Source organism: Eretmochelys imbricata, chromosome 1 (genome assembly GCF_965152235.1).
Source record: "Eretmochelys imbricata isolate rEreImb1 chromosome 1, rEreImb1.hap1, whole genome shotgun sequence".
Lineage (NCBI taxonomy): Eukaryota > Metazoa > Chordata > Testudines > Cheloniidae > Eretmochelys > Eretmochelys imbricata.
In genome coordinates this window covers 352,415,467-352,438,691 of record NC_135572.1, presented here as the reverse complement: position 1 = coordinate 352,438,691, position 23,225 = coordinate 352,415,467, and the positions used below count along the sequence as shown (strand labels likewise).

The following is a 23,225-nucleotide window of genomic DNA, read 5'->3' as shown; positions in this document are numbered from 1 at the left end:
GGTGATGTAATTATGACATGTTTTGTACAAAGTATGCCTTGTAAGGTATCCTTCTAAAAGCCTTGATCTGTTGATCATTGGATTACATGTGCTATCATTGTATATGAAGTTATGAATATTGACTATGTACCAGTATTTCAAATGGGAGTAAAAAGAAAAGGAGTACTTGTGGCACCTTAGAGACTAACCAATTTATTTGAGCATAAGCTTTCGTGAGCTACCGCTCACTTCATCGGATGCATACTGTGGAAAGTTTAGAAGATCTTATATACACACAAAGCATGAAAAAATACCTCCTCCCACCCCACTCACCAGCAGGAGAGTAATCCACCTGTTAGGGGTGGATTAATTATGTTGATGGGAGAGCTCTCTCCCATTGGCTTAGAGCAGCTACACTAGATATCTTACAGCGACTCAGCTACATTGGTGCAGCTATGTTGCTGTAAGCTCACTAGTGTAGAGATAGCCTTAGTCTTTCATGACTCTCAAGCTCCCGTGAAAAATAATGTTGATTCAGAGACTGAGATGTAGAGCCTGTTGCAGAGGGTGAAGGAAAGCGGGACTTTTGAACCCTCTGTCTCTTGTGTGGTAGTTCATAGGGCCTCTGATGGAAAAACTACTTAGCCATATGCTTAGGTCTGAACAATGGGCGTTAAAACTTCCTCTTATGGGCAGGCCTGTGTATCTCCAGTGAGTGGAAGGTAGCTCTGGAGTCCTTCAGGGTATGCAGGGATTTATCCATCTTCTGACTGAAGGGAAGTGTGATTCATCCAAGGGAAGGTCCTTATTGGCATTCTGGACCTCCCTAAGGAACCACGATTCCCTGCACAGGACGATGGCAATAGCCATAGAGCTAGAGGATGTATCAGTGGCATTGACTGCAGGATTGTAAAGCTGTTTTGGCCTTGGGTACCTATGTTACCCCGTTCGCAAGACTCCACCTTCGTTGCCTTCAAATGGTGCTGCATTGGTATACTCTCCAAACCACTCTTCCACGAACCGGTAACAGTTCTGGCCAAAGTATTGTCTTCCCTGTAACGGTGGACAACTCCTCGGCAGGTATGCATGGGTGTCCCCTTTCTCCCTTCTTTTCCACACAGGACCATTATTACAGGTGTGTATCTGTTAGTTTGGGGAGCCCACGTGAACAGACACACATCATAAGGTACCTGAACATCTCAAGAGTCCATGATGCACATTAAGATCCTGGAGTTATGACTAGTCCGGAAAGCATTCAGTTATGAGTAGTCCGGAAAGCATTCAGGTCTTTTCTTCCATTTATCCACATTCTCCATGTCATTATAATGTTTGACAATGTTATGACTGTCTTTTATATCAACAAGCAGGGAGGAGTGAGATCCATCTCCCTATGTGCAGAAACAGTCAGTCTCTGGAACTGGTGTATCAACAATAGAACCACCCTATCAACAGCTTACCTTCTGAAGAAGCAAAATATGCTTGCAGACTCCCTCAGCAGATATTTTGCAATCAAACATGATTGGGAGCTCCATGACATGGTATTGCGCAATATTTTCAATCTATGTGGAACCCCAACCAGAGACCTGACTGCTTCTCAAGCAAACAGGAGCTGCACCATATATTGCTTCAGAGGAGCCCTAGGTTACCACTCCCAGGGTGACCCTCTGCTTCTTCCTTGCTTGGACCAGTTCAACTATGTCTTCCCTTCTCTGGTGCTCCTGCTACAAGTTCTATGCAGAATCCAGCAGGACAGATCTGATCATCCCTTTTGGCCTAGACAGTTTTGGTTTCCCAACCTCCTACACATGTCTTCCCAACCATCAACCATCCTCCCAATGTTTCCTGAGCCAGTGGAATGGCAAGATCAAATACCCCGCTCTGTGTATGCTCCACCTCTGGGCTTGATATTTGGATGGGCATCGTCCTTAGAACGTTCATGCTCCACAGCCATGAAAGTCATCCTTTCTAGTAGTAGAACGGACTCTACTATAAGATGTTACCTAGCTAAGTGGAAGCGCTTCTCTTCTTGGGCATGTCAAAGGGACGTTATCCCAGAAACTGCACATATTCCTCTCTTCTTGGACTGTATCCTCTCTTTGAAGACATCAGACTCATCCATCAGCTCCTTGCAAGTCAACTTGGTGGCAATCAGTGCATGATATACACCTTCTCAGGCCTACGTGGACTTTGCACATCCATTGTCCAGTAGATTCTGGAAAGACCTAATCAGAATCTTTCCATCTTTTCAGAAGCCTACTCTCCAGTGTGACTTAAACATTGTTCTCTCAGTACTCACAAGGCCCTCCATTGAATTTTTAGCCTCTTGCTCCATGTCTCTCCTTTCCATGAAGGTCACTTTCCTTGTAGCTGTCAGCTCACCTAGAAGGATTGGTGCGCTTGGAGTAATGTTGGCAGAGCCTCCTTTATACTGTGTTCCAAAAGGAAAAGTTTTATTTGCATCTGTACCCTAAATTCATTCCTAAAGTAGTTTCCGAATTTCACCTTAACCAGTCGATTTACTTATTGTGTTCTTCCCAAAACCGCACGCTTCCACAGAGGAATTAAGTTTCCACTCCCTTATGTTTGGCAGGACTTGGCCTTTTACCTGCAAAGAACAAAACCAATCAGGAAATCTCAGAGACTATTCATCACTACAGTAGAAAGAATCAGGGGGCATGCCATTTCCAACCAAAGAGCCTCCAAATGGATGTCTGGCTGCATTCTATTCTATCAGCTATTGAACCTTCCCCTGGGGTAAGAGCTTATTCTATCAGAGCACAAGCAACAACTGTGGCATCACTTCAGAAGGTACTCCTCCTTGGCATCTGTAAAGCAGCCACGTGGAGCTCTGTTCACATCTTTGCGAGACATTATGCTCTGGTGCAGGACTCCTCTGCTGATACTTCATTTGGGATGGCAGTCCTCCACTCAGCTCTACCATCTACATCTTTGCACTCTCATCCTACATAGGTACTGCTTGTCAGTCACCCACAGTGGAATACAATAGGGACCATTGCTCAAAGAAAAAGGGGAGGTTTGAGATGCGTGGTCCCTATCTGTATTCCACTATCCACCCTCGTTCCCCTCCGCTTCAGATCCTATCTGATTTGCGGCAGAGAAGAAACTGGAGAGTCAGTCGGTCCACTCTGCCCTTTATCCCCTTGATCCCAGTCAAGAGATGAACTAGGGCTCATGTGCCAACCAACAGGCCCTACTTTTAAATTCTCTGAGACTGGGCACATGGTGTGCATGCGTAACCCACAATGGAATACAGCTAAGGACCAAACATCTCAAAGAACCTAAAGTTACAGGTCAGCAACCGCCCCATATCACTTGTTGGTGAAAGGGAAAAACTATCTAACAAAGGCAGCTTGATTTTAAAAAGATAAAATAGCAGCTGTTGGAAGTTACTCAAAGTTTGGACTATTAGAATAAGTTAGAAAGAAATGAACTGGTGAGCAAAGATCCAGTTGGACAGTCAGAGGATGAGTGGTTAATTTATAACGTAACTGCAATTTATGACATGAATATCGCCTCCACATAAAGTCTGAGTGTACACAAGTGTAAATACATACACACACAACAATAAGGATTCCATTTATGGATTATCCAATCATGTAAAAATTATGACTCCCTCAATGATGGCAACAGCCTCCTGATTTATGTTCCAGTCATCCTCCTCCTCCCAGTTCTTCCTTAAAACCAGTTTTTTATGCAGCCTTCCTACTATACAAAGAACTAGCACTGGTTCAGAATTTTTTGACTAAAAGCTTTTTCATCAGAAAATGCAGATTTGTTGAAACTGAAACTTTTTTGGGGAAAGAGTCAGTTTCTACTAATTTTTTAACATGGAAAAAATTGAGGAAGTTGCTAAATTGTTAATAAATTTTGTTTCAACATTTTCTAAATAAAAATTTCCAGTTTTACAACTTGAAAGAGGCTTTTGTTTAGAAATTTAAACTACTGTAAAGTCAAAACTGAAATGAGACATTTTGACCTGAACTAAATTTTTTTGGATTTTTGGTTTGTGACCGTTTTTGAAATTTTGACTTGTCATCCCAAGTCGGGATGGAAACATTTTTCTATATAGAATATTTTCTCTGGATAAGAAACTTTCCATTCTAGCTCTGCAGTGAACTGCTCACCAATAATGCTTCTGCTTCGTCTTGTACTTTAACAGTTATCCCACCTTTTGTTTGTCAGGATTATACTGTAAGATATTCAGTGCAGGGACCTTGGTTCTTTATACGTTCTGTAGAGTGCCAGGAATGTTTTCACCACTATAAATATTCGTTAGGTCATAACGTTTTCACTTTCTCCTCTCTTTTCAGAGTGCACAGTTCTACAAAGTAACCACGGAGCAATACCAACAAGCTGTCAAAGAAGTGGAAGCTAGGTTCAAGTAAGGCTCCCCCTTCCTCCCCCCGATACTTTTGAGTATGTGAATATGATGAAGTTGTGTTCATATTAAAATAGGCAAAAATTTCTCCACCTGACCTAGCAGCCTGTGCTTGGAAGGTGGCAAATGAAATATATTTTTGCAGGACTGGTTATTGAAATGAAAGGATTTTGGTGAAATCTGGTAGCCAGCCCATATTGTATTATGTACCTTGATTGCATAGAAATTGAGAGCACAGTTAGTAGTATATTAATTTATTTACACCTGATTCTATTTAAGAATGCTTTGAAAAACTCTACTCCTTAAACATGCATCTTCGTTAATGTAATACCAGAACTTGGGTGCCAACCTTGCATTTCAGTAGTAGTCATCCCATTCTTGTTTAGCATAAAAGGTATTTAAATCAGTGATTTAACTTTGCCTGTAATAGCGAAGGTCAGGTTGAATTATTATTAGACCTGAGGATGGTTAAATGAAGATGCAGTAATTGATGGACCAAAGAGACTCTGACCCTTAGCTTTGGACTTTCAGTTTCTGCCAATTCTTCCATTAAGCAGAAAGTGCCATTCATCATTTTTGTATGAGTATGAAAATAGCCTTTTACAACCCTTTACTCTCACCATCTACCAATAGATACTGTAGACAAAAATTATGGAATTATGGCCATATTTTGGGTGGAGGTGTGGAAGCCTATGTAGAGCTCTGATACCCTGCCCCTGACTACGTCTGGTTTATAGTAGCTTAATAAAATGATAAAAGTCTTTAACAACCTTAATATAAAATTACTACATGTTTCAGTGGTTGGATCTGTTTGCCATTTCATTGTGTATTCACTTACATATTATTTGAGAATCTCTTTTTAGTTTAGTGTTATGTTAATTTAGTGCTGGTTAAAGGTACCAGGTTTGCAGCCTTATGGACTGAACATTTCTGACCATCGAACAAGTATTGATTGAACTACACAATGACACTGTGCTTCAACCTTGATCTGGAGGGACTGCAAGTAGGAGTGAGAAGATGGTTTGGTTGCTATTGATCATTCAGTTGTTCCTTCCCTCCCTCCCTTTCCATCTATGGGGCTAATTAATTTTATCAACGTCGTTGAATTTGAAACATCTAATTAGCACCCTCCTTCCTTTCTTTAATTAAAAAAAATATATTTTTCTTAGTGTACGCGCAACATGGCCCATGACCAGGATTCATTACCGAATTTGGTCTGCTGGCTGGATCATTAGCTTTTTTGGCCCAGGCCAGGTACTGATGGAGAGCGCAACATGAATGCTGATCCATGTTACTAGATATGAAATAAGGGAATAGTTGGTAGGTGGTAGTAGCTATTGTGACTTATGTCCAGTGACTTCGTTTGCAGAGTTGGGAGGCCTGCCGTGTTCCAGGCCCCAGCAATTTCCAAAATCAGTCAAGTACTGCCTGGCTCTTCCAGATGTTTACAGGCCTGGCCTAAACAGCAGGGTTCTAGGTGTAGTACCTAACATCACACAACATAAAATCATCTGGGAAGTTTAAAAACCAGTTGTGAAAAGCATTCCATTCAGTCCTCCTTTAACCAGAAAAATAGTTGTGCAAAGGGGATATGGGGAATGGGATTGTGAAATCCTCAGACTTGTTGAGACTTCCTCCTTCTGATTATCAACAGAGACATGAATGACCATTGAAGGAAAATAATTTCAGGGAAGTTTGGCCTGCATGTGCAAGTAAGGAAGCATAACAGGTGAACTGATGTTATATCTAGGATCGAAAAAATTGGGTTTGTCTAGTCTGGAGAAGAGTAGACTGAGAGAGGACACGGTAACAGTTTTCAAGTACATAAAAGGTTGTTAAAAGGAGGAGGGAGAATTGTTCTTCTTAACCTCTGAGGATAGGACAAGAAGCAATGGGCTTAAATGGCAGCAAGGGAGGTTTAGGTTGGACATTAGGAAAAACTTCCTAACTGTCAGGGTGGTTAAGCACTGGAATAAATTGCCTAGGGAGGTTGTGGAATCTCAGTCATTGGAGATTTTTAAGAGCAGGTTAGACAAACACCTGTCAGGAATGGTCTAGATCAGGGTTTTCAAACTCAAATGACCACAAGGGCAACATGAGGACTAGTACATTTGCCCGAGGGCTGCACCACTGACCACCTCCAACCTGCGCTGCCCTGGCTCTGCCCCGACTCCACCCGTTCTGTGAGGCCCTGCCTCTTCCCACCCCTTCCCTGCCCCATTCCAACCCCTTCCCTGAAATTCCCACCCCAACTCTGCCCCCTCCTTGCCCCCAGGGGTGCAGGGGGCTCAGGGCAGGGGGTTGGGGTGCAGGAGGGGGCCGGGGTGCATCAGGGGGCTCGGGGCAGGAGATTGGGGTGCAGAGGGGTGTGGCAGGGGGCTCAGGGCAGGGGTGTGGGGTGTGGCAGGGGGTTGGGGTACAGGAGGGGTGCGGCAAGGGGCTCAGGGCAGGGGGTTAGGGTGCAGGAGGGGTGCGGCAGGGGACTCAGGGCAGGGGGTTGGGGTGCAGGAGAGGTTCAGGGGGCGGGTCCGGCCCGGCGCACACTGGGGGCAGGGCAGGGCAGGCTCCCTGTCTGCCTGCCCTGCCCGCATGCCACTCCGAGAAGTGAGCGGGGGGGGAGGGAACAGGGGTCTGTGTGTTGTGCTGGCCGCTCCTCCAGGTACCTCCCCTGAGGCTCCCATTGGCCAGGAATGGGGGAACACACAGACCCCTGTGCCCACCCCACCCCACCCCCCCGCAGGTTCCGGCCACTTCCCGGAGCTGTGCGGGGGAAGGGCAGGCAGCCAGGGAGGGAGCCTGCCCTGCCCCCGGTGCGTGCCAGGCCGGAGCCACTCTAGGTAAATGCTGGGGGGGCCGCGGGGAGCTGGCGGGCCGCAGAAAATAACCCCACGGGCCGCATTCGGCCCCCGGGCTGCGTGTTTGAGACCCCTGGTCTAGATAATACTTAGTCCTGCAATGGGTGCAGGGGACTGGACTAAATGACCTCTTGAGGTCCCTTCCAGTCCCATGATTCGTGGATTAGATCCTTAGGGTATGTCTACAATGCAGTTAAAAAACTGCAGCTGACCTGTGTCAGCTGACTCAGGCTAAGGGGCTGTTTAATTATGGTGTAGACATTCAGGCCTGGGCTGGAGCACAGACTCGAGGACCCTGTGAGGTGGGAGGGTCCCAGAGTTTGGATTGAAGCCCAAGCCTGAAAGTCTACACCACAATTAAACAGCCCTTTAGCCTGAGCTCTGTGAGCCCTTGTCAGCTGGTGTGGGCCAATCGTGGGTGTCTAACTGCAGTGCAGATATACCCTCAGACTATATCTTCCATTGTTGTTTGCAGTGTTGTTGTAGCCATGTTGGTCCCAGGATATGAGGGAGACAAGATGGGTGAAGTAATTTTGACCAGTCAAAGATATTATCTCACCTTCCTTGTCTCCCGTGAACACTTTTGAAGCCAGTTGTTTCCTGTTTACAGTCATCCATAGATGACCAAGTCCCCAAGTGCACCTTGGCAAACTCATCCGTCTTGTCAGCAGTTTCTGATAGTTGTACTCAAATACACTTTGGCAACAGTCTCTAAAAATAGACCTGGGTGAGAAATGGCTTTCTTGTCATTGAACATTAAAACGTTCCCTGTTACCCACTGGGATGATACCAAGACCTCTTGAAAATTTTAGCAAAAAAACTAGAAAGATTGATTCACCCCAGAATAGCCAATAGGCTGATGGCTATGGCACTTTATGTGGAGGACACCAGGGATGTGAAGGACACAAGGTCTGGGGTGAGGGGGCAGGGTGACTCTATCTCTTGACAAAATTATATCCTTAATTTTAAGCATGAGAGTAGTCTCCTTGAAATCCATGCTAATAATAAATACAGAGGGCCAAATACAAGGGTGTTTTTTTAAAAAGGGGAGGTTTGTATCCCAATCCTGTTTTATCCAAGGCTATGGCTACACTGCAGAGCTTACAGTGGTGCAGCTATGCTGCTAATGCAGACACTCTAAGCCAACAGGAGATTTTAGGAGAGAGGACCGAAGCCTGACCCCACTTGAACCCCACGCCTGAGCCTTACCTCCCCGGGTGGGGTGAACCAAAGCTGAAGCCCAAGGGCTTCAGTCCAAGGCAGGGGGCCTGTAACCTGAGCCCCGATGCCCAGGGCTGAAGCCCCGGGTGGTGGGGCCCAGGCTTTGGCTTTGGCCCCAGCAAGTCTAAGCCAGCCCTGGTGACCCCATGAAAATGACTTAGGGGTCCCGACCCACAGTTTGAGAACCACTGACTTATACCAACCTACGCTGTAGTGTGTATGTAAGCTAAGATGCCAGCGTTTGTTGGGGTAGCCTGATTAGTGGTTCCAGATATGGTTCATTGCTATATAGAGGCAGAAAAGACTAGAAGAAAAGGTATTTGGAAGTACATTTATAAGTTCAGATATGTTTCATAATTAGCAAAAATAGTGAGGGACACTTGGGATGCAAATGGATTTTATTACCCCATATTTCACATTTTCCTTCATGTAAAAGTCTCTTTTTAAAACTGTAAATTTCCATGCTCTTGTGGGGTTAAACTAAATGAATGCTATTTTAACACTGTCTTTGGTGTGGGGTTTGATACATAAATTATGAATGATTTAGTGAAACCTAAAGATGATGCTCTTTTGGTATCACCAGCCGCTTCTTGTGTCAGTGTAATTGAATGTGAGAATGGAGGACAGGGTTTCAAGCAATAATGTTTAAAGAGCTTGTTTAATTGGCTGTAAAAGAAGAATTAAATAAGGTTGAACTGCTAAATTTATAATTCTGTTAAATGTGTAAACCAATGTGCTGCATGTTAGTACGATTTCAAGTTGAAAGTGTGAGATTAATAGCACTAATTGTGGTATTGTTACGAAGCTGCTCCACTAATCATTTTAAACGTCTCGAATTTTAGGAAGTTTCATCCAGATAGCTTAGAATTCTGTTTCAACTTTTAAATTAAAATTTATTTCAAGAGTTTGAAATAACTATCTACCTATCTTTCTTGCATTTTCCTTACCTTCCTCCCTTCAGTCCTTGAAATTATGTCATTTGTGGCTTCAGTGGGCTTTATGCACAATTCTTTCATTAAAGGGAGAAGACTAAATACCCTATATAGACTTGTATCAGAGAACTCATATATCCTCTGTATTTTGTCTGCACTATTTATTGATGCCTGCTTATTATCTACTTCAGTGCTGCATGAATTAGTGTGATATTCCAAATGTGCATGATAAATGTTTTATCTCTTTAAGGCCCTGATTCACATTGATCAAATTCTAAATCATCAAATGGTTTATCTCTCTAAGACACTAATTCACATTGATCAAATTCTAAATGATCAGGTTCAGTCAGTTCCTGCAGTACACAAATTATATTAAAACAACATTACTAGAGCATGCTGCCTTTTCTAATGTAGGAGTTATGTTACCAGCAGTTACATTATAACCAGAATTATTATATTATGAAGATGTCTCCCTCATAATTAGAAGTATACACAAGAAGAAAAGAATGCAATATTACAGGATGAGCAGGGCTTTGGGTGAGGATTTGGGCTTTTACTGACTAATTACATTTTGCATCTGTATGGGTTTTTCCTTTAATTTGGAGGGCTGGTAGCAGGAAATTTGGCAGCTGTAGTGGTGACATTTTATTCCCCCATGGTCTTCAGAGCCAAGTAACATCTTGATTATTCAGTTAGGGATAAAATAATTGTAGAGGCCAAATTCTACCTAAAATAAATGTTATTACCTTCACCTCTGTGGGTTTTTTACTTCATTTGGTGGATTTCAGCTTTAACAGCTGTGCATTAGTGCATTTTTACAAACTGTATCATTGCCCCTCACCGGTTCCATTTCAACCCATGCCACAAAACTACCTTGCTAGTACTGCTGCTGTTTTGGAGAGAACTTTTCCATAGTCGTTGGGGGACTTTGCCAGGAAATGCAAGCTGTGAGGTAGTGATGAAATCCAGGTGGCCTCTGGGAATTAGGTCACGCTGTTGTGGACTGTCCAGGTGGTGTTGCTGCAGAGCAAAACAAAGGTAAGCCTCTTTCCAGGAACGAAGAATGTCACTTCAGTGCTCCAAAACTCCCAATGCCTTTGAGGGAGCCAAATTCTGGGCCTCCTGCTTTGTAACACTGTTTTTCTGTCTCTGTTTATAGAGTGCCAAACACTCCGACATCTAGACACCAGTATAAAATGAAGGTACACAGATAGTTTTTAGCCATAGGTATGTGTACATTGCACAGTTTTTTTCAGTGGCATATAGAGAGCATAACCTCATAGCCCCCAGCACAAATCTAAATAGCAGTGTCTCAGACAAGTAGAGTAAAGGCATACCTGAAGGGGGTGGGTATGTCCGAGAGTCCATTCCCTACACTTTCTCTCTATTTGCCTAAGCAGTGCCTCCCTGTCTACGCTGCTATTTTTTACAGTGTCCCTCTGCCTCCCTGCTTCTGGAGCCTTTTCCTGTCTCATTAAAAGACTCCCCAAGCGGGGAATGGCGCTTGCAGGGGGGAGGTGGCAAGGAAAGGCTTGGGCAGCTCCCCACTGTGGAGCCTCTCTTCATCTCAGGGAACGACTTCCACAATGGGGAAAGGCTCGGGCAGCTCTCCATTGCTGGAGCCCTTCCCCGCAGCAGGGAAAGACTCCGGCAGCTGGGGGTGCAGCAGGGAAAGGCTCCACCAACTCTGCTGCTAAACCCTTCCCCTGCTTCAGGGAAAGATTCCAGCAGGGGAAAAGGGTGTGTTGCTTTCACTGCAGCATGTAGCTATACATACACTATATGCTGCCCCCAGTGGTGTGTAGGGTAGATGTGGCCATAGAGGCCTCTATGTACCACTCAGTTTGGCCTACTGATGGATGTTACTGGTGGATTTTGTTTGTTTTTCTCCGCTCACTGTGAGGTTGCCTGTATGTTGTTGAGCCCTACAGTTGTGGGGATTGCCTCTGTGAAGAGTTGGCTCTTGTGATTGATCTAACTTTATGCTAGAGGGAATGCACAATGTTTTTAGTAAGACCTCTCAGCTTATTCTGATCTCTTTTCACAGTGAGTTCACTGTAGTGGCTAGTTTAGAACCTTCCTCTAAATATTCTTTCTATGTGGGACCTGATAGTTTCACCTGATCCTAGATAACTTCCACAGCTCTGATGGGAGACATGATATATATATATATATATGATAGCCAGGCATCTGCCTGTTCAGGGCCTTGAAGCTTAGAACTTTGGATCCAGAATTGGATGGGAGAACCAGAGGGCGTGGCAGAGGATAATAATGAGGTATTCCTCCAACTGGCAACTAGTGTGCTGTGAAATTTAATTTATTCATGTTTGTAAAACACTTTCAGGTCCCTGTCTGGAAAGTGAATTTAGGAGCACAGATTGCTTTTGATCATTTATGGTCAATTGTACATACGTGAGGAAGGAGATACGCTCAATTTATTGAATCATCTTTACTTAACTTGTTGACCTAAAGAAAGTACTACAGTAAAAGTTTAGGAAGAGGTTATTGTCAACTTGTCCTTTGTCTAAATGAACAAGGAAAAAAACAGACCTTGAAATATTATTGCCCGATCCTAAAGCAATGGTGTTAACTTTCTGTACTTTAAAAGTGCAGTGCAGAGAGAAAGGATGGTCTTGTGGTTGAAGCACTGGACAGGGTCTGAGGAGATCTGGGTTTAGTTCCCTGCTCTATCACCAGTGTAATCTTGGGTGAGTCACTTAATCATCCTGTACCTCAGCGTCCCCATCTGAAAAATGGGTTTTACAAGGGTTTTATGAAGATGAATTCAGTAGTCTTCTTGATGAACTTATAGACTCCATAGATGGGGAGCTCATCGCAATACCTAGATAGCTTGCGCTGTTGCCTGTGTTTAGACACATTTTATGGATAAATAGCTTCAATCTTCCATGCTTTCACCTTTCATGAGCATTAATTCACTTTTAAAATAATATGTAGTATTTACTGAATCCCAACAAAAATACCACATAGTGTCTTTGAATAACTGAAAACTGAAACATATTTGGAAACAGTGGGCCAGATTCTGCAGCCCTTCACTGAGCTGAACTCCCACTGACTTCTTTAGAAGCCCTGCTTGGCAGAGGTCATTGGAATCTAAAAAAAAAAAATTGAGGTAACTAGCATCTTCCTCTTATAAAGGTAGCACGGAACTTATTAGTGCTGTATTAGCACTCAGTCATTTTATTTTTACTTGCCCCTGGTAAAATATTAGACAATACTATTCTTAAAACCCCACATGTGTAAGTGCCGTGCAAATATTAAGTAATCCTCACAGTATGTCTAAGGGTAAATTGTAGCATGCACATTTTACATTATTTTTACATGACATTTAATTTTCCAACACTGAGGCACAGAGGTTGGACTCACTCCAGGTTATTCAATAAGTTAGTGGCAAAGTTTACTCCTGAGGGAATTCGGCATCACTGCGCAAGTGGAGAATTAATGTCCCCCACAGATTTTATTCTTTCTCTGCAGAAAAACTGATTCATGCACCCCTCCCAAGCAGTGGTCGGGGGTGGAGGGAGGAACACATGTCTGTTTCGGGCTCGAGAGCAACCGGGGGAGATGTAAATCACTGCATCGGGAGGCAGGGCTGGGGACACCACAGCCGGTGGTTCCTACCCTGTGCTGGGCTCCAGCTGCTAGTCCCAGCTGAGCTGGGTGGGGACAGCACTTCCTCTTTCCCTGCATGGGCTGCTCCCAGGGCGAGGTCAGACCCATCCCCTGGAACCTCCTTCAGCTGCAGGAAGGTCCGCACCCCCACCACCCCCCACTTCCTACCTCCTACTGCTCCCCAGCCATGGGGGGAGAGGTCACTGTATGAGGAGCTGTCCCCCAATCTGCCCAACCCCCATGCATCCAGACCCCACACACACCCAGACCCTCCTCCCCTCCCGCTGAGCCTCACCCCCGGCATTTGGACACCCATCTCCGCACCCAGACCAACCCCGCCGAGCCTCCTGCACCTGGACCCCCACTGCACTGAGTCCCAACCAGCTGCACCCAGACCCCCCCCTGAAAGCCCCACTTCTCCAGCACCCAAACCCCTGCTGCTGAGCACCCTGCACCTAGACTCCCCTGCCGAGCCCCATCTCCCCCACACCCAGACCACCCCTGCTGAGTCTACCACCTTCACCTGGACCACCCCACAGAACTCCCCAATGAGCCCCCATGCATCCAGATTCCCCCCTGCCCCCAGACCCCCTACTGAGCCACCAGCACCCAGACTGCCCCACACAGAACCCTCTCATCCCACACCTGGATCTCCCTACAATAAGCCCCTGCACACTTGTATCCTGCTGGGTTGAGCCTGCCTGCCCTACACCTGGATCACGGGGGCAGGGCTGGGTGTGTATGCATGCAAGACTCTGTCCCTCGCTGTGGAGCCATATGGATGTGCTAATATGCCTACTAAGGAATCTATTTGTCAAAAAACAGTTCCTGAATCTTTTTTTGTTGTCTGTATTATTACAGACATACTTGCTGACAAGTATTTTGTAATAAATTACCAAAATATTTGAAAACGGAAAGCTCATGCTCAAATAAATTGGTTAGTCTCTAAGGTGCCACAAGTACTCCTTTTCTTTTTGCGAATACAGACTAACACGGCTGTTACTCTGAAACCTGATTATATTATGTTACTTTGACAAATAAAATATGCACAATTTTTAATGTTTTGGTGCAGAATTCCCTCAGGACTAAAAGTTGCAATTAAATTCTGGATTTCAGTGTTCTGAAAATAATTCCATACTGAAATCATGTTCAGCCCCAGTGGGAACCTTAGGGGGGAACATGGCACGATTTATAGCACAACCTACACATCATGAATGAGGGACTCTTGTTGTTTGGATAACAAGTTATGCTAGAGGGAATGCACAGTGTTGTTGTTGTTTGCCTTACTGTAGTGCTTAAGAGCCCTAGTCATGCACTGGATCCCAGTTTGCCAGGCACTGTACAAACACAGAACAAAAAGACAGTCACTGCTGCAAAGAGCTTGCAATTTAAGTAAAAGCCAAGAGACAGCAGATGGATGCTGACAGATGGCATGTCTGCAATAGCGCTGGCCCGACCATATAGGCAAACTAGGCGGTCACCAGGGGCGCCAGGCTTTAAGGGGTGCCAAATTAGACGGAAGGTAATTTTTTTATACAGAATAATTGTGTTAGTATTAATGAAAAGTGTAAAAAAAAAATCTATTTTTATGTTTACATTGTTCATTTCCAATGCCAAGTAAATAATTTAAAAGTTCATTCTAGACGTCTCATTTTTCTCTACATTGAATGTGCAGGGGGGAGGCGGTGGGGATGCCAAAGTCATAGTTCGCCTACGGCATCAAAACCCTCCGGCAGGCCCTGGTAAACAACGAAACAATGATACAATATTGGTCAGCATGGTAGACCTGAGTTTAAGTGGTATTATGTAGTCTGTGTATGATGTCTATAGGGACACAATTTGAACAGAGTTTCAACATGTCTGAGTCCGAAACATTATTTGTTGCCTCTGCTTTGCAGAAGCTCCACTCAACATATTAAACCTATGAAACAATGATCACTTCATCTATGACAATTTTAGTTTCTTCTACAGCAGTATAGACATTCAACTTTCTTGCTCTGATCAATACAATCCATTAGGAATGTAGAATACCCAACAAAGCTGTATGAAATATTAATTATGTACATTTTAGGTAGAAGTAGATTCATTCTGAATGAAGTGGAAGCGGAGGATTTTAGAAAAGAATCTGTGATTTCTTCATGTGCTGTAATTTAAGCACAGAATCATGTTAGTTTGCATGTAAATGTTAAGTATTTTGTTGAGATGCTCAACAAATATAACTTGAGTGTTGAGAACTATGTCTGTAGACCAACAAATAAGGTTTCAGTGGGTTTATGGTAGGTCTACTCACCTATTTATTCATTTTTTAAACCAGTACTATAATAAACCTGTTCATTAAGAGAACTAAGCCATGTCTTGTATGCCTTTTTCTCCTTCCCCTTGTATAAACCTTAGGTAAATTAAAGATGCTCCCCTCAAGTAATCACCAGTTTTTCACTTAGCTTGGCATTTGCATGTGAGATTTTAAAAAAGCTTTTCTTTAAGACTTGAACAAGTCAGTAGTTAGAAACTTCTTTTTGTTGACATTAACTTAATGATTTCATTAAAATAGGAAAAATACAGATTTTTCTGGAAGGTAATTTGATGGAATAACCCTTCAAAATGAGCATAGGAAGAAGACATCTATTTAGATAATGTACTAGTGCAGCTTGAATCTTTTCCCATCATCACACGTTAACGTGGATGGACACACACTTGTGTTAAAATGGCTCCAGCCTCCGATATCTCCTCACATGGACACGTTAAGTAATTTTATAGACTTCCTTATGAAATCAAGTGAGTGAAACACTTCCTTCACGCTTCAGTAGCCAACAGTTAAATTGGCATGGTACTTATTTTTGTGTAATGGTAATCAACCAAGTCCCCTGAAAATTGATAGATGTGCTCATTAAGGGCTGCTCTTGCTGCTGGCTGCAGTTTCTTGAGTGACCCACAACCAGTATGAACTGCTGGTTCTTAGTGTAGCTGGCAAATAAACTCGGCAGTGATGCATCTGGCTTCACAATCCCTTTCAAGACTAAAGCCTCTTGTTTAAATGTGTTAAACATGCTTTGTTGGGAATTAACATAAACACAAGTTAACTCTTTCCCAATTACAGTATTAAAACAAAGGGAGGCTAAAAAATGCAGTCTTTTTTGATGCATTTGTTCTGTTTCTTTAATCTTGTGTTGCTAAGATTTACAAATTCTTTTTTTTATTGCATCTGAGCCATCTGTAGATTGAAAATCTACAAATCTGACTGCCCCCGCATTTGAGCACGTACCAGCAAACCTGTTTGCATGAGAGGGAACACATTTTGCACAGTTGATGGTATGTTTTTTTAAAGTAGCATACACCTGTTTCTGGTTACAGGGTGAAGAATGAATTGCCAATTACCTCAACATGTTAGAACATGACACTTCATATTGTAGGAGTTTGTGCTATCTGTTTACCCATGGCCTCCAACTATGAAACCATCCGTTCTGAAAAGGGGTTGGAAAGAAATCAGTCCTTGATCAATTGCTAATATTATTTGTGCATGTGCAAGCTGCAGGAAGGGAGGTCAGTCCACTAACCTTTGTTTTCCCAGCAGAGCTCTTGAACAAGATGAAGTGATCAAAGCAGGATGCCAGTACATCATCACAATCTCATTACTTTGCAAGCTGCATGCACAGATGCTGCTGTTGCTGCATCAGGCGTCACTGATTTACATTCATAACACCTCCATTATAGCTCATTTGCTGCTAGTCGTAATTAACCAGTTCTTTTCGTTTTTTGCAGTAGTGTTGATCTAATACTTGAGCTGCAAAATGAGTGAAGAAAATAGACTGCAGTCACTCTGTATAGAATCCAGCTAAGTGCAATCACCATTGTCAAACAGAAGTGTGCATTAAACAGTTTGGAAACAGCTAACACCAAATACTCACTTTATTGCAAAGTGCTGTTATATTCAGAAAATGGATTTTGTAAAAAATAGTATTGTGAGGATCCATGTAGTATTTAGGTTCCCTCACTGGCTTCTAGTTCAAATTGAACTAGGTCATAAGTCAAAAGTTGTTTAGATTTTCTTGTTTTGGTAGGGGGGATTTTGTTTGGGGTTTGGGTTGTTTTTTTTTTTTAATTACCAGCATTACAAGTTCCATATGTGACCTGCAAATCAAGCTGAGTTCTTTCTGCCTGTTCCATCATCACCAGTCATAAAGATTCACTAGGTAGAATTTAGCATCTGGTAGTTATGTTGATGATGCATGAAGCAAAATAGAATCTAGCTCAAAATAGAATCTCCCTTAACTGTGTGAGTTCTGTAGGATTAATTGGAGTGAGGAATTGTTTTTTCACTGTAGGAACCTGATGTGATTCGAAGTTACCCAGGGGGAGGGGAACGTGTCATTTTAAGCAGCTACTTTTCTGAGCATAGGTTCATTTTTAAGTGCAGTGCACCTTTGTGTGTCCATATGGAAACACAATGGACTCTGGAATTCAAAGTGCCATAGGAAACCCACTGATGGACCTTAGTTAATAACCAAGTGCTGAATACTCTTTGGCAATCTAGCCCTAGATTCTTCAGCAAGACACTCTGGGGCAGCAGACTGAAAATTCTGTGGCAGCTTCATTTAAATTTTTAAATTAGGAAAATGTATAATACAACCAGAACAATAGTTCTGGTGTTATTAATTTTGAAACTAAATTCAAGTTAGTTTATGTTGTCCCCACATTTTCATTTTTAAGTATGTTGCAGATGTTTGTACTGACAATACAACTGCCTTGTAGGTAGCTGGAGGGTGGGGGTGATGCTGGAGGGATTAGCAACTGGCCTGGAAACTGTTGGGACTTTTAGAACCTGTGGAGGTGTGGGGAAGTAGTTTGGGATCGTCATCTTTAGATTTCAGTATTAACAACCCATTGAAATGAACAGGAAAATTCACGTCTGAGCTGTTATTTCATTCTGTCTGCAGACTCAGGAAGACAGCACTGTCAGTGAACACTCAGTTCACTTGTTCATTGGTTAAATGCAACAAAATTCTTCAACGAGCAGTTGGGAAGAGGTGAATAATGGAGCCGTAGAATCACTGGCGATAATATATGCAAACCCATGCATGACAGTAGAGGTGCTGGAAGACTGGAGGAGGGCTAATGTAGTGCCCATTTTTAAAAAGGGGGGAAAGGAGGGGCTGGGGAACTATAGACCAGTCAGCCTGACCTTGATCCCTGGGAAGCTACCAGAGAAAAATTTAAAAATTATAAAAAAGTTCAGTTTGCGAATATTCTGGAGGACAGGGTATAGCTGGTTTGGTGGATGGGGGAATGAAGTGGACATTATGTACCTGGACTTTAGCAAGGCTTTTGACACAGTCCCACATGACATTCTGATAAGTAAACTGGAGAAATGCAGGCTCAGCAGAACTACCATTAAGTGGATACATAATTAAACAACTGAAAACAAAGAGTAGCTATTAATGGAATGATGTCAGATTGGAAGGGGGTCTTAAGTGGAGTTCCACAGGGATCTGTTTTGGGTCCAGTGATATATTAACATCTTTATTAATGACCTGGATGTAGGAATAGAGAGCACACTGATCAGATTTGCAAGATAGCGTAAAAAATTAGAAGGGATCATCTGGGCTATAGACTACAAAATGAAATTCAACAAAGACAAATTTAAGGTGCTATACTTAGGGAGGAAAAACCAAACGCACAAATACAGAATGGGGGCTAACTTGCTTGGCAGCAGCACTGCTCAGAAGGGTCTGGGAGTGGTGGTGGATGACAACCTTAACAACAGTTATCAGTGCTATGCTATTGCAAAAAAAGCAAATACAATTTCAGAGTAACAGCCGTGTTAGTCTGTATTTGCAAAAAGAAAATGAGTACTTGTGGCACCTTAGAGACTAACCAATTTATTTGAGCATAAGCTTTCGTGAGCTACAGCTCACTTCATCGGATGCATACTGTGGAAACTGCAGAAGACATTATATACACAGAGACCATGAAACAATACCTCCTCCCAGCATACCATACACATGGTCTCTGTGTATATAATGTTTTCTGCAGTTTCCACAGTATGCATCCGATGAAGTGAGCTGTAGCTCACGAAAGCTTATGCTCAAATAAATTGGTTAGTCTCTAAGGTGTCACAAGTACTCCTTTTCTTTTTGCAAATACAGTTTGAGGTTTCATTAATAGTGGCATTGCATGTAAATCATGGGAGGTGATAGTACTGCTCTACTTGGCGATGGTTAGGCCTCAGCTGGAGTACTATGTCCGGTTTTGGTCACCAATGTATAGAAAGGATGTAGAAAATCTGGAGAGGATCCAGAAGTGAGTGAGAAAGAGGCTTAAAGGGATGGAATGCAAGCCAGATGAGCAAAGGCTGAAGGAACCGGGTATGTTTAGTTTGGAAAATGAGAAGATTGGGGTCGGGGGAGAAACATGATTGCAGCCTTCAAATACTTTAAAGGCTGCCATAAAAAAAGATGGAGAAAAGTTGTTCTCTTTTGCCACATAGGGCAGGACAAGAGGCAATGGGTTCAAATTACAGCATAGCAGATTTAAATAATATATCAGGAAAAAATTTCCTAATTGTCAGAACCATAGGACAATGGAACAGACTGCCTATGGAGGTCATGGAAGCTCCTTCACAGGAGGTTTTTAAAAGGAGTCTGGATGGCCATCTGACTTGGATGGTTTAGACACAACAAATCTGCATCTTGGCAGGGGGTTAGACTAGATAACCATTGTGGTCCCTTCTAACCCTAGGGGTCTATGAAATATGTGAAGCCCTGATGATAATGCTTCGAATTTATATTGTACTCCTTCTGTTAAAGGTGCTTAACAAACAGTGCCCAGCACAAGGGAACACAGATGCACTAGGGGTTAAGTGACTTGCCTGAGACCACAGAGGGAGGGTCTGTATCAGACTTGCAACTAGAGTTCAGGAATTGGTGGGTCCCATTTGTTGTTCAAATCACTAGCTTACCTTCTCTCAAAAGTAAACCTAGTGTTGTGATTGTATTACATTTCAAGGGATATTATCAGAATAGTCCCTGAACCTTACGTTCTGCTGCTGCTTGTCGCGGGTGCGTGTGAGTTATTCTAGCCGTCTTTGTTCCTGCTTAGTATACAGAATACTAATGTTGTCAATTAACATTTGCTGCTTTTCATCCTTTCCTATTCAACTGAAGAGAGATTGAGAAAACTGGGATTGTTTACCTTAGAAAGGAGACAAATAAGAGGGGACATGATAAAAGTACATAAAATAATGAATGCTCTAGAGAAAGCAGATAGTGAACTTCTGTTCTCCCTCTCTATCCAGAGTTGTCATTATTACAAAATTTTGAAAGGGATATTAAATCTTGTGCTTCTAGGCTTAAGGCAATCTCTAACTCTTACAGATAAAATGAGACCTAACATGGGGGGCAAAGTACTCCATATCTGCCTACTGCAGATTACTCCATATCTGCTTGTTGTTTTCTCTGAAGCATCTGGTACTGGTTGCTGTGGCTATTGAACTAGATGAAACTAGAGTTTGATCTGGTATGGCAGTTCCTATGTTCCTAACATGCAGTGTGATACAGATCATGCAGTAATGTATTGTTTCCCTGTCCCACACACCACTTCTTCTTTTGGTTATGTCTTCTCTGTTGGAACTGAATATTGCTGGTGTGCTATGCTGCCCACGCTGCTTTGAGTAGGGGAGCAGCATGACAGCACCGCTAATCTGATGTAAACTTAAACTTCTCTCTCTTTTTTTTTTTTAAACAAAGTCAGGCACACCATATTTATTCCCTTATGATTAGATCCAGAAACCTTGCTCAAAAACATGTAATAAATCCGAGGCAGTGTGTAACCAGTTATGAATGTTATCTCTCTTAACATGTCTTATTCTTTCCATCTTGAATTTGACAGTGAGTTTCAATTGTAGACATCCTCTTAAATTTAGTTTTACCAGTCAGTGTTCAGTACATTCCAGGTTGCCAGACTCTGGCTACTTGCATGAGTGCATGCCTGCATGCACACACACAGACTATTACATTTGCCTTGCCATAGCAGGTTGGGTCTAGGTCCATCAAGTCCAAAATCCTATTTCTGGCAAAGATCTATATCTAATGCTTCAAAAGAAAACTGTTCTTAATATACAAAGCCAACTGCACCATATCATATTTTTTGGAGGAAGGGGATAACTATAGTAGATGTGGAAAAGAACTATTAGTTCTTCCAGCCCATCTCCCTGCCATTGCAGGCTTATTCCCCGCAGTACTGTTACTACTGTTTTATTTTAGTTCTTCACTAGCTGGTCCCTGTTTCTGTTCCACTGAGGGTACATATGCTCTCCATGTACAAGGGACTGGAAGATGCCTGCTAGTAGTGTCCATTGTTCTGCTTTCTTTCCTTGTGCTCAAAATTGAGTGTATAGGGGACAATGCAGCCTGACGGCCTCTCCAGTTCCTTCTTACCGCCACGTGGTCTGAGACAGAACACTCCAGTGTCCTCAGAACTCTTCCTTCGACTTAACTGCAAATAGTTTAAAAAATATTTCTTACTAGATTGTTTGTCCTTTTAGTATAATTAGTTAGTCCATTTTTTCTTCTTTTGGTGTCCCTCCCCTTCCTTTTTCCTGACATGGACATAGAGCTGTACCCAAAATACCAGGATTCAAGGACTTCGTCTTCTGCCCAAGACCCTTCCCGGTCAGTAGCAACAACCAGATGTGCTTGTACTGCTTGGGAGAGGCCCACGTTTCTGGCAAGTCCAGAATTTGCTGTTCCTTCACATGCTGGCCCCATCAAGCATGAGAGTTGACACTCAGATAATACCTTGTGGAGCAAGAGATGAGACCTCAGTCTGACCCCTGTGCATGGGGCAGAGTTATTGAGAAGCGTGCCCTCTAGTACCATCACTTCTACTCAAGAGAGGCACTGTCTGCATTCTAGAGATAAATCCCCCTTCAAATCCTTTTCTAAAAAGATTAACTCTAAGTCAACTGAATCATAATGTGCTGGACCCAAAGCATGATTCTCAGGCTCGGAAGACTAAGATCACTTTGGTGCCTGTACCAGCAGCTATCACCTCACCAGCAGTATCAAGCAAAAAAAAAAAAAAAAAAAGCACCGCAAGCCCAGACTTCTGCTACCAGCAGAACCAGCAAAGAAATCGCTCAAAAAGTGAGCAGTAATGATACTGTCACACTTGCACTCAGAAGATAAATCTTCCAATGGACTTCCTATACCAGCTCTGTTGGTATGGGGAGACAAAAGCCTTCACCCCTCCTATCTGGGGAGAGGTATATTGCAACTGAGGATATGGTCCAGTCTGATCCATACTCTCCCTTCCTTTCAGAACTGTTCCTCACCAGAGAGATTTTGATACTATTGGTGCAGGATTACTATGAAGAGAAAGACTCTTTGCCGCTCTCATCTACCAGCAAGATATTGATGGTACCAAGGGCACCACCATTAGAATTGGACCCTACGTTATCATCAGAAACTTCCAGCATTAAGGAAAGACCATCATAGCCACCACCCAGGGAGATTAGGCCAGATGCAAAATCTAGTACCTCTTGGGTTCCTCCACCACACTGTAGAGCAGTATAACCTCCCTGCGACCATCGGTACTTTGGGGACCACCACAGCCCATGATGGACCCTTCCCATTAGCCATATTGGGGACCATGGAAACTGTATATACATTACACAGAGTTAGTATGGTCCTGTAGGGAGTCATTATTCCTCTCCTCCCAGAGACCAGCCCGAGCTCCTTCTGGAACCCATGGAAGAAGTAGTAGAACTGGATCCGGCAGTCCTGTTGGATATATCATATTCCTTCTTCAGCATCACCATCAATGGCAACTGCTATTATGATGCAGTGGGAATCCTGGCTTCACTCCTCAGGGTTCCCCAGAGAAGAACAGGCAACCGTGGAGGTCCTGCCTTTTGAAGGGGACAACTTATTCAGCAAAAAGACTGACAAATCCTTACACTCGTTAAGACTCATGGGCAACCCTCCAGTCTCTGTCTATTTACACACAGCTGCCAGGAGAAAATACAGCAAGCAGCCATATAAACCTAGACCACAAGCTCAACCATTCTTCCATCAAAGAGGGTATGAAACACCATGAAAGAGACAGGTTGCAAAGGTCCAAGCAGAATAGTCCTCTTTCCTCTTTCCATCCTCAACCACCAGGCAAGAAGTACTTTTGATGGGACCTCCCAGAGCTGTGAACTGACCTGGAGAC

General features: G+C 43.2%; 1 protein-coding gene across 4 annotated transcripts in view; it reads left to right on the top strand.

The window, feature by feature from the left end:
* The window catches only part of CHCHD3 (coiled-coil-helix-coiled-coil-helix domain containing 3), a 239,570-nt gene that overhangs the window by 184,323 nt on the left and 32,022 nt on the right, over window positions 1-23,225 (top strand). For all 4 annotated transcript variants that reach the window (XM_077837108.1, XM_077837097.1, XM_077837128.1 and 1 more), the window contains exon 6: window positions 4,311-4,381. In XM_077837108.1, the coding sequence (XP_077693234.1) occupies window positions 4,311-4,381 (71 nt within the window). The remainder of the gene's footprint in view (window positions 1-4,310; window positions 4,382-23,225) is intronic.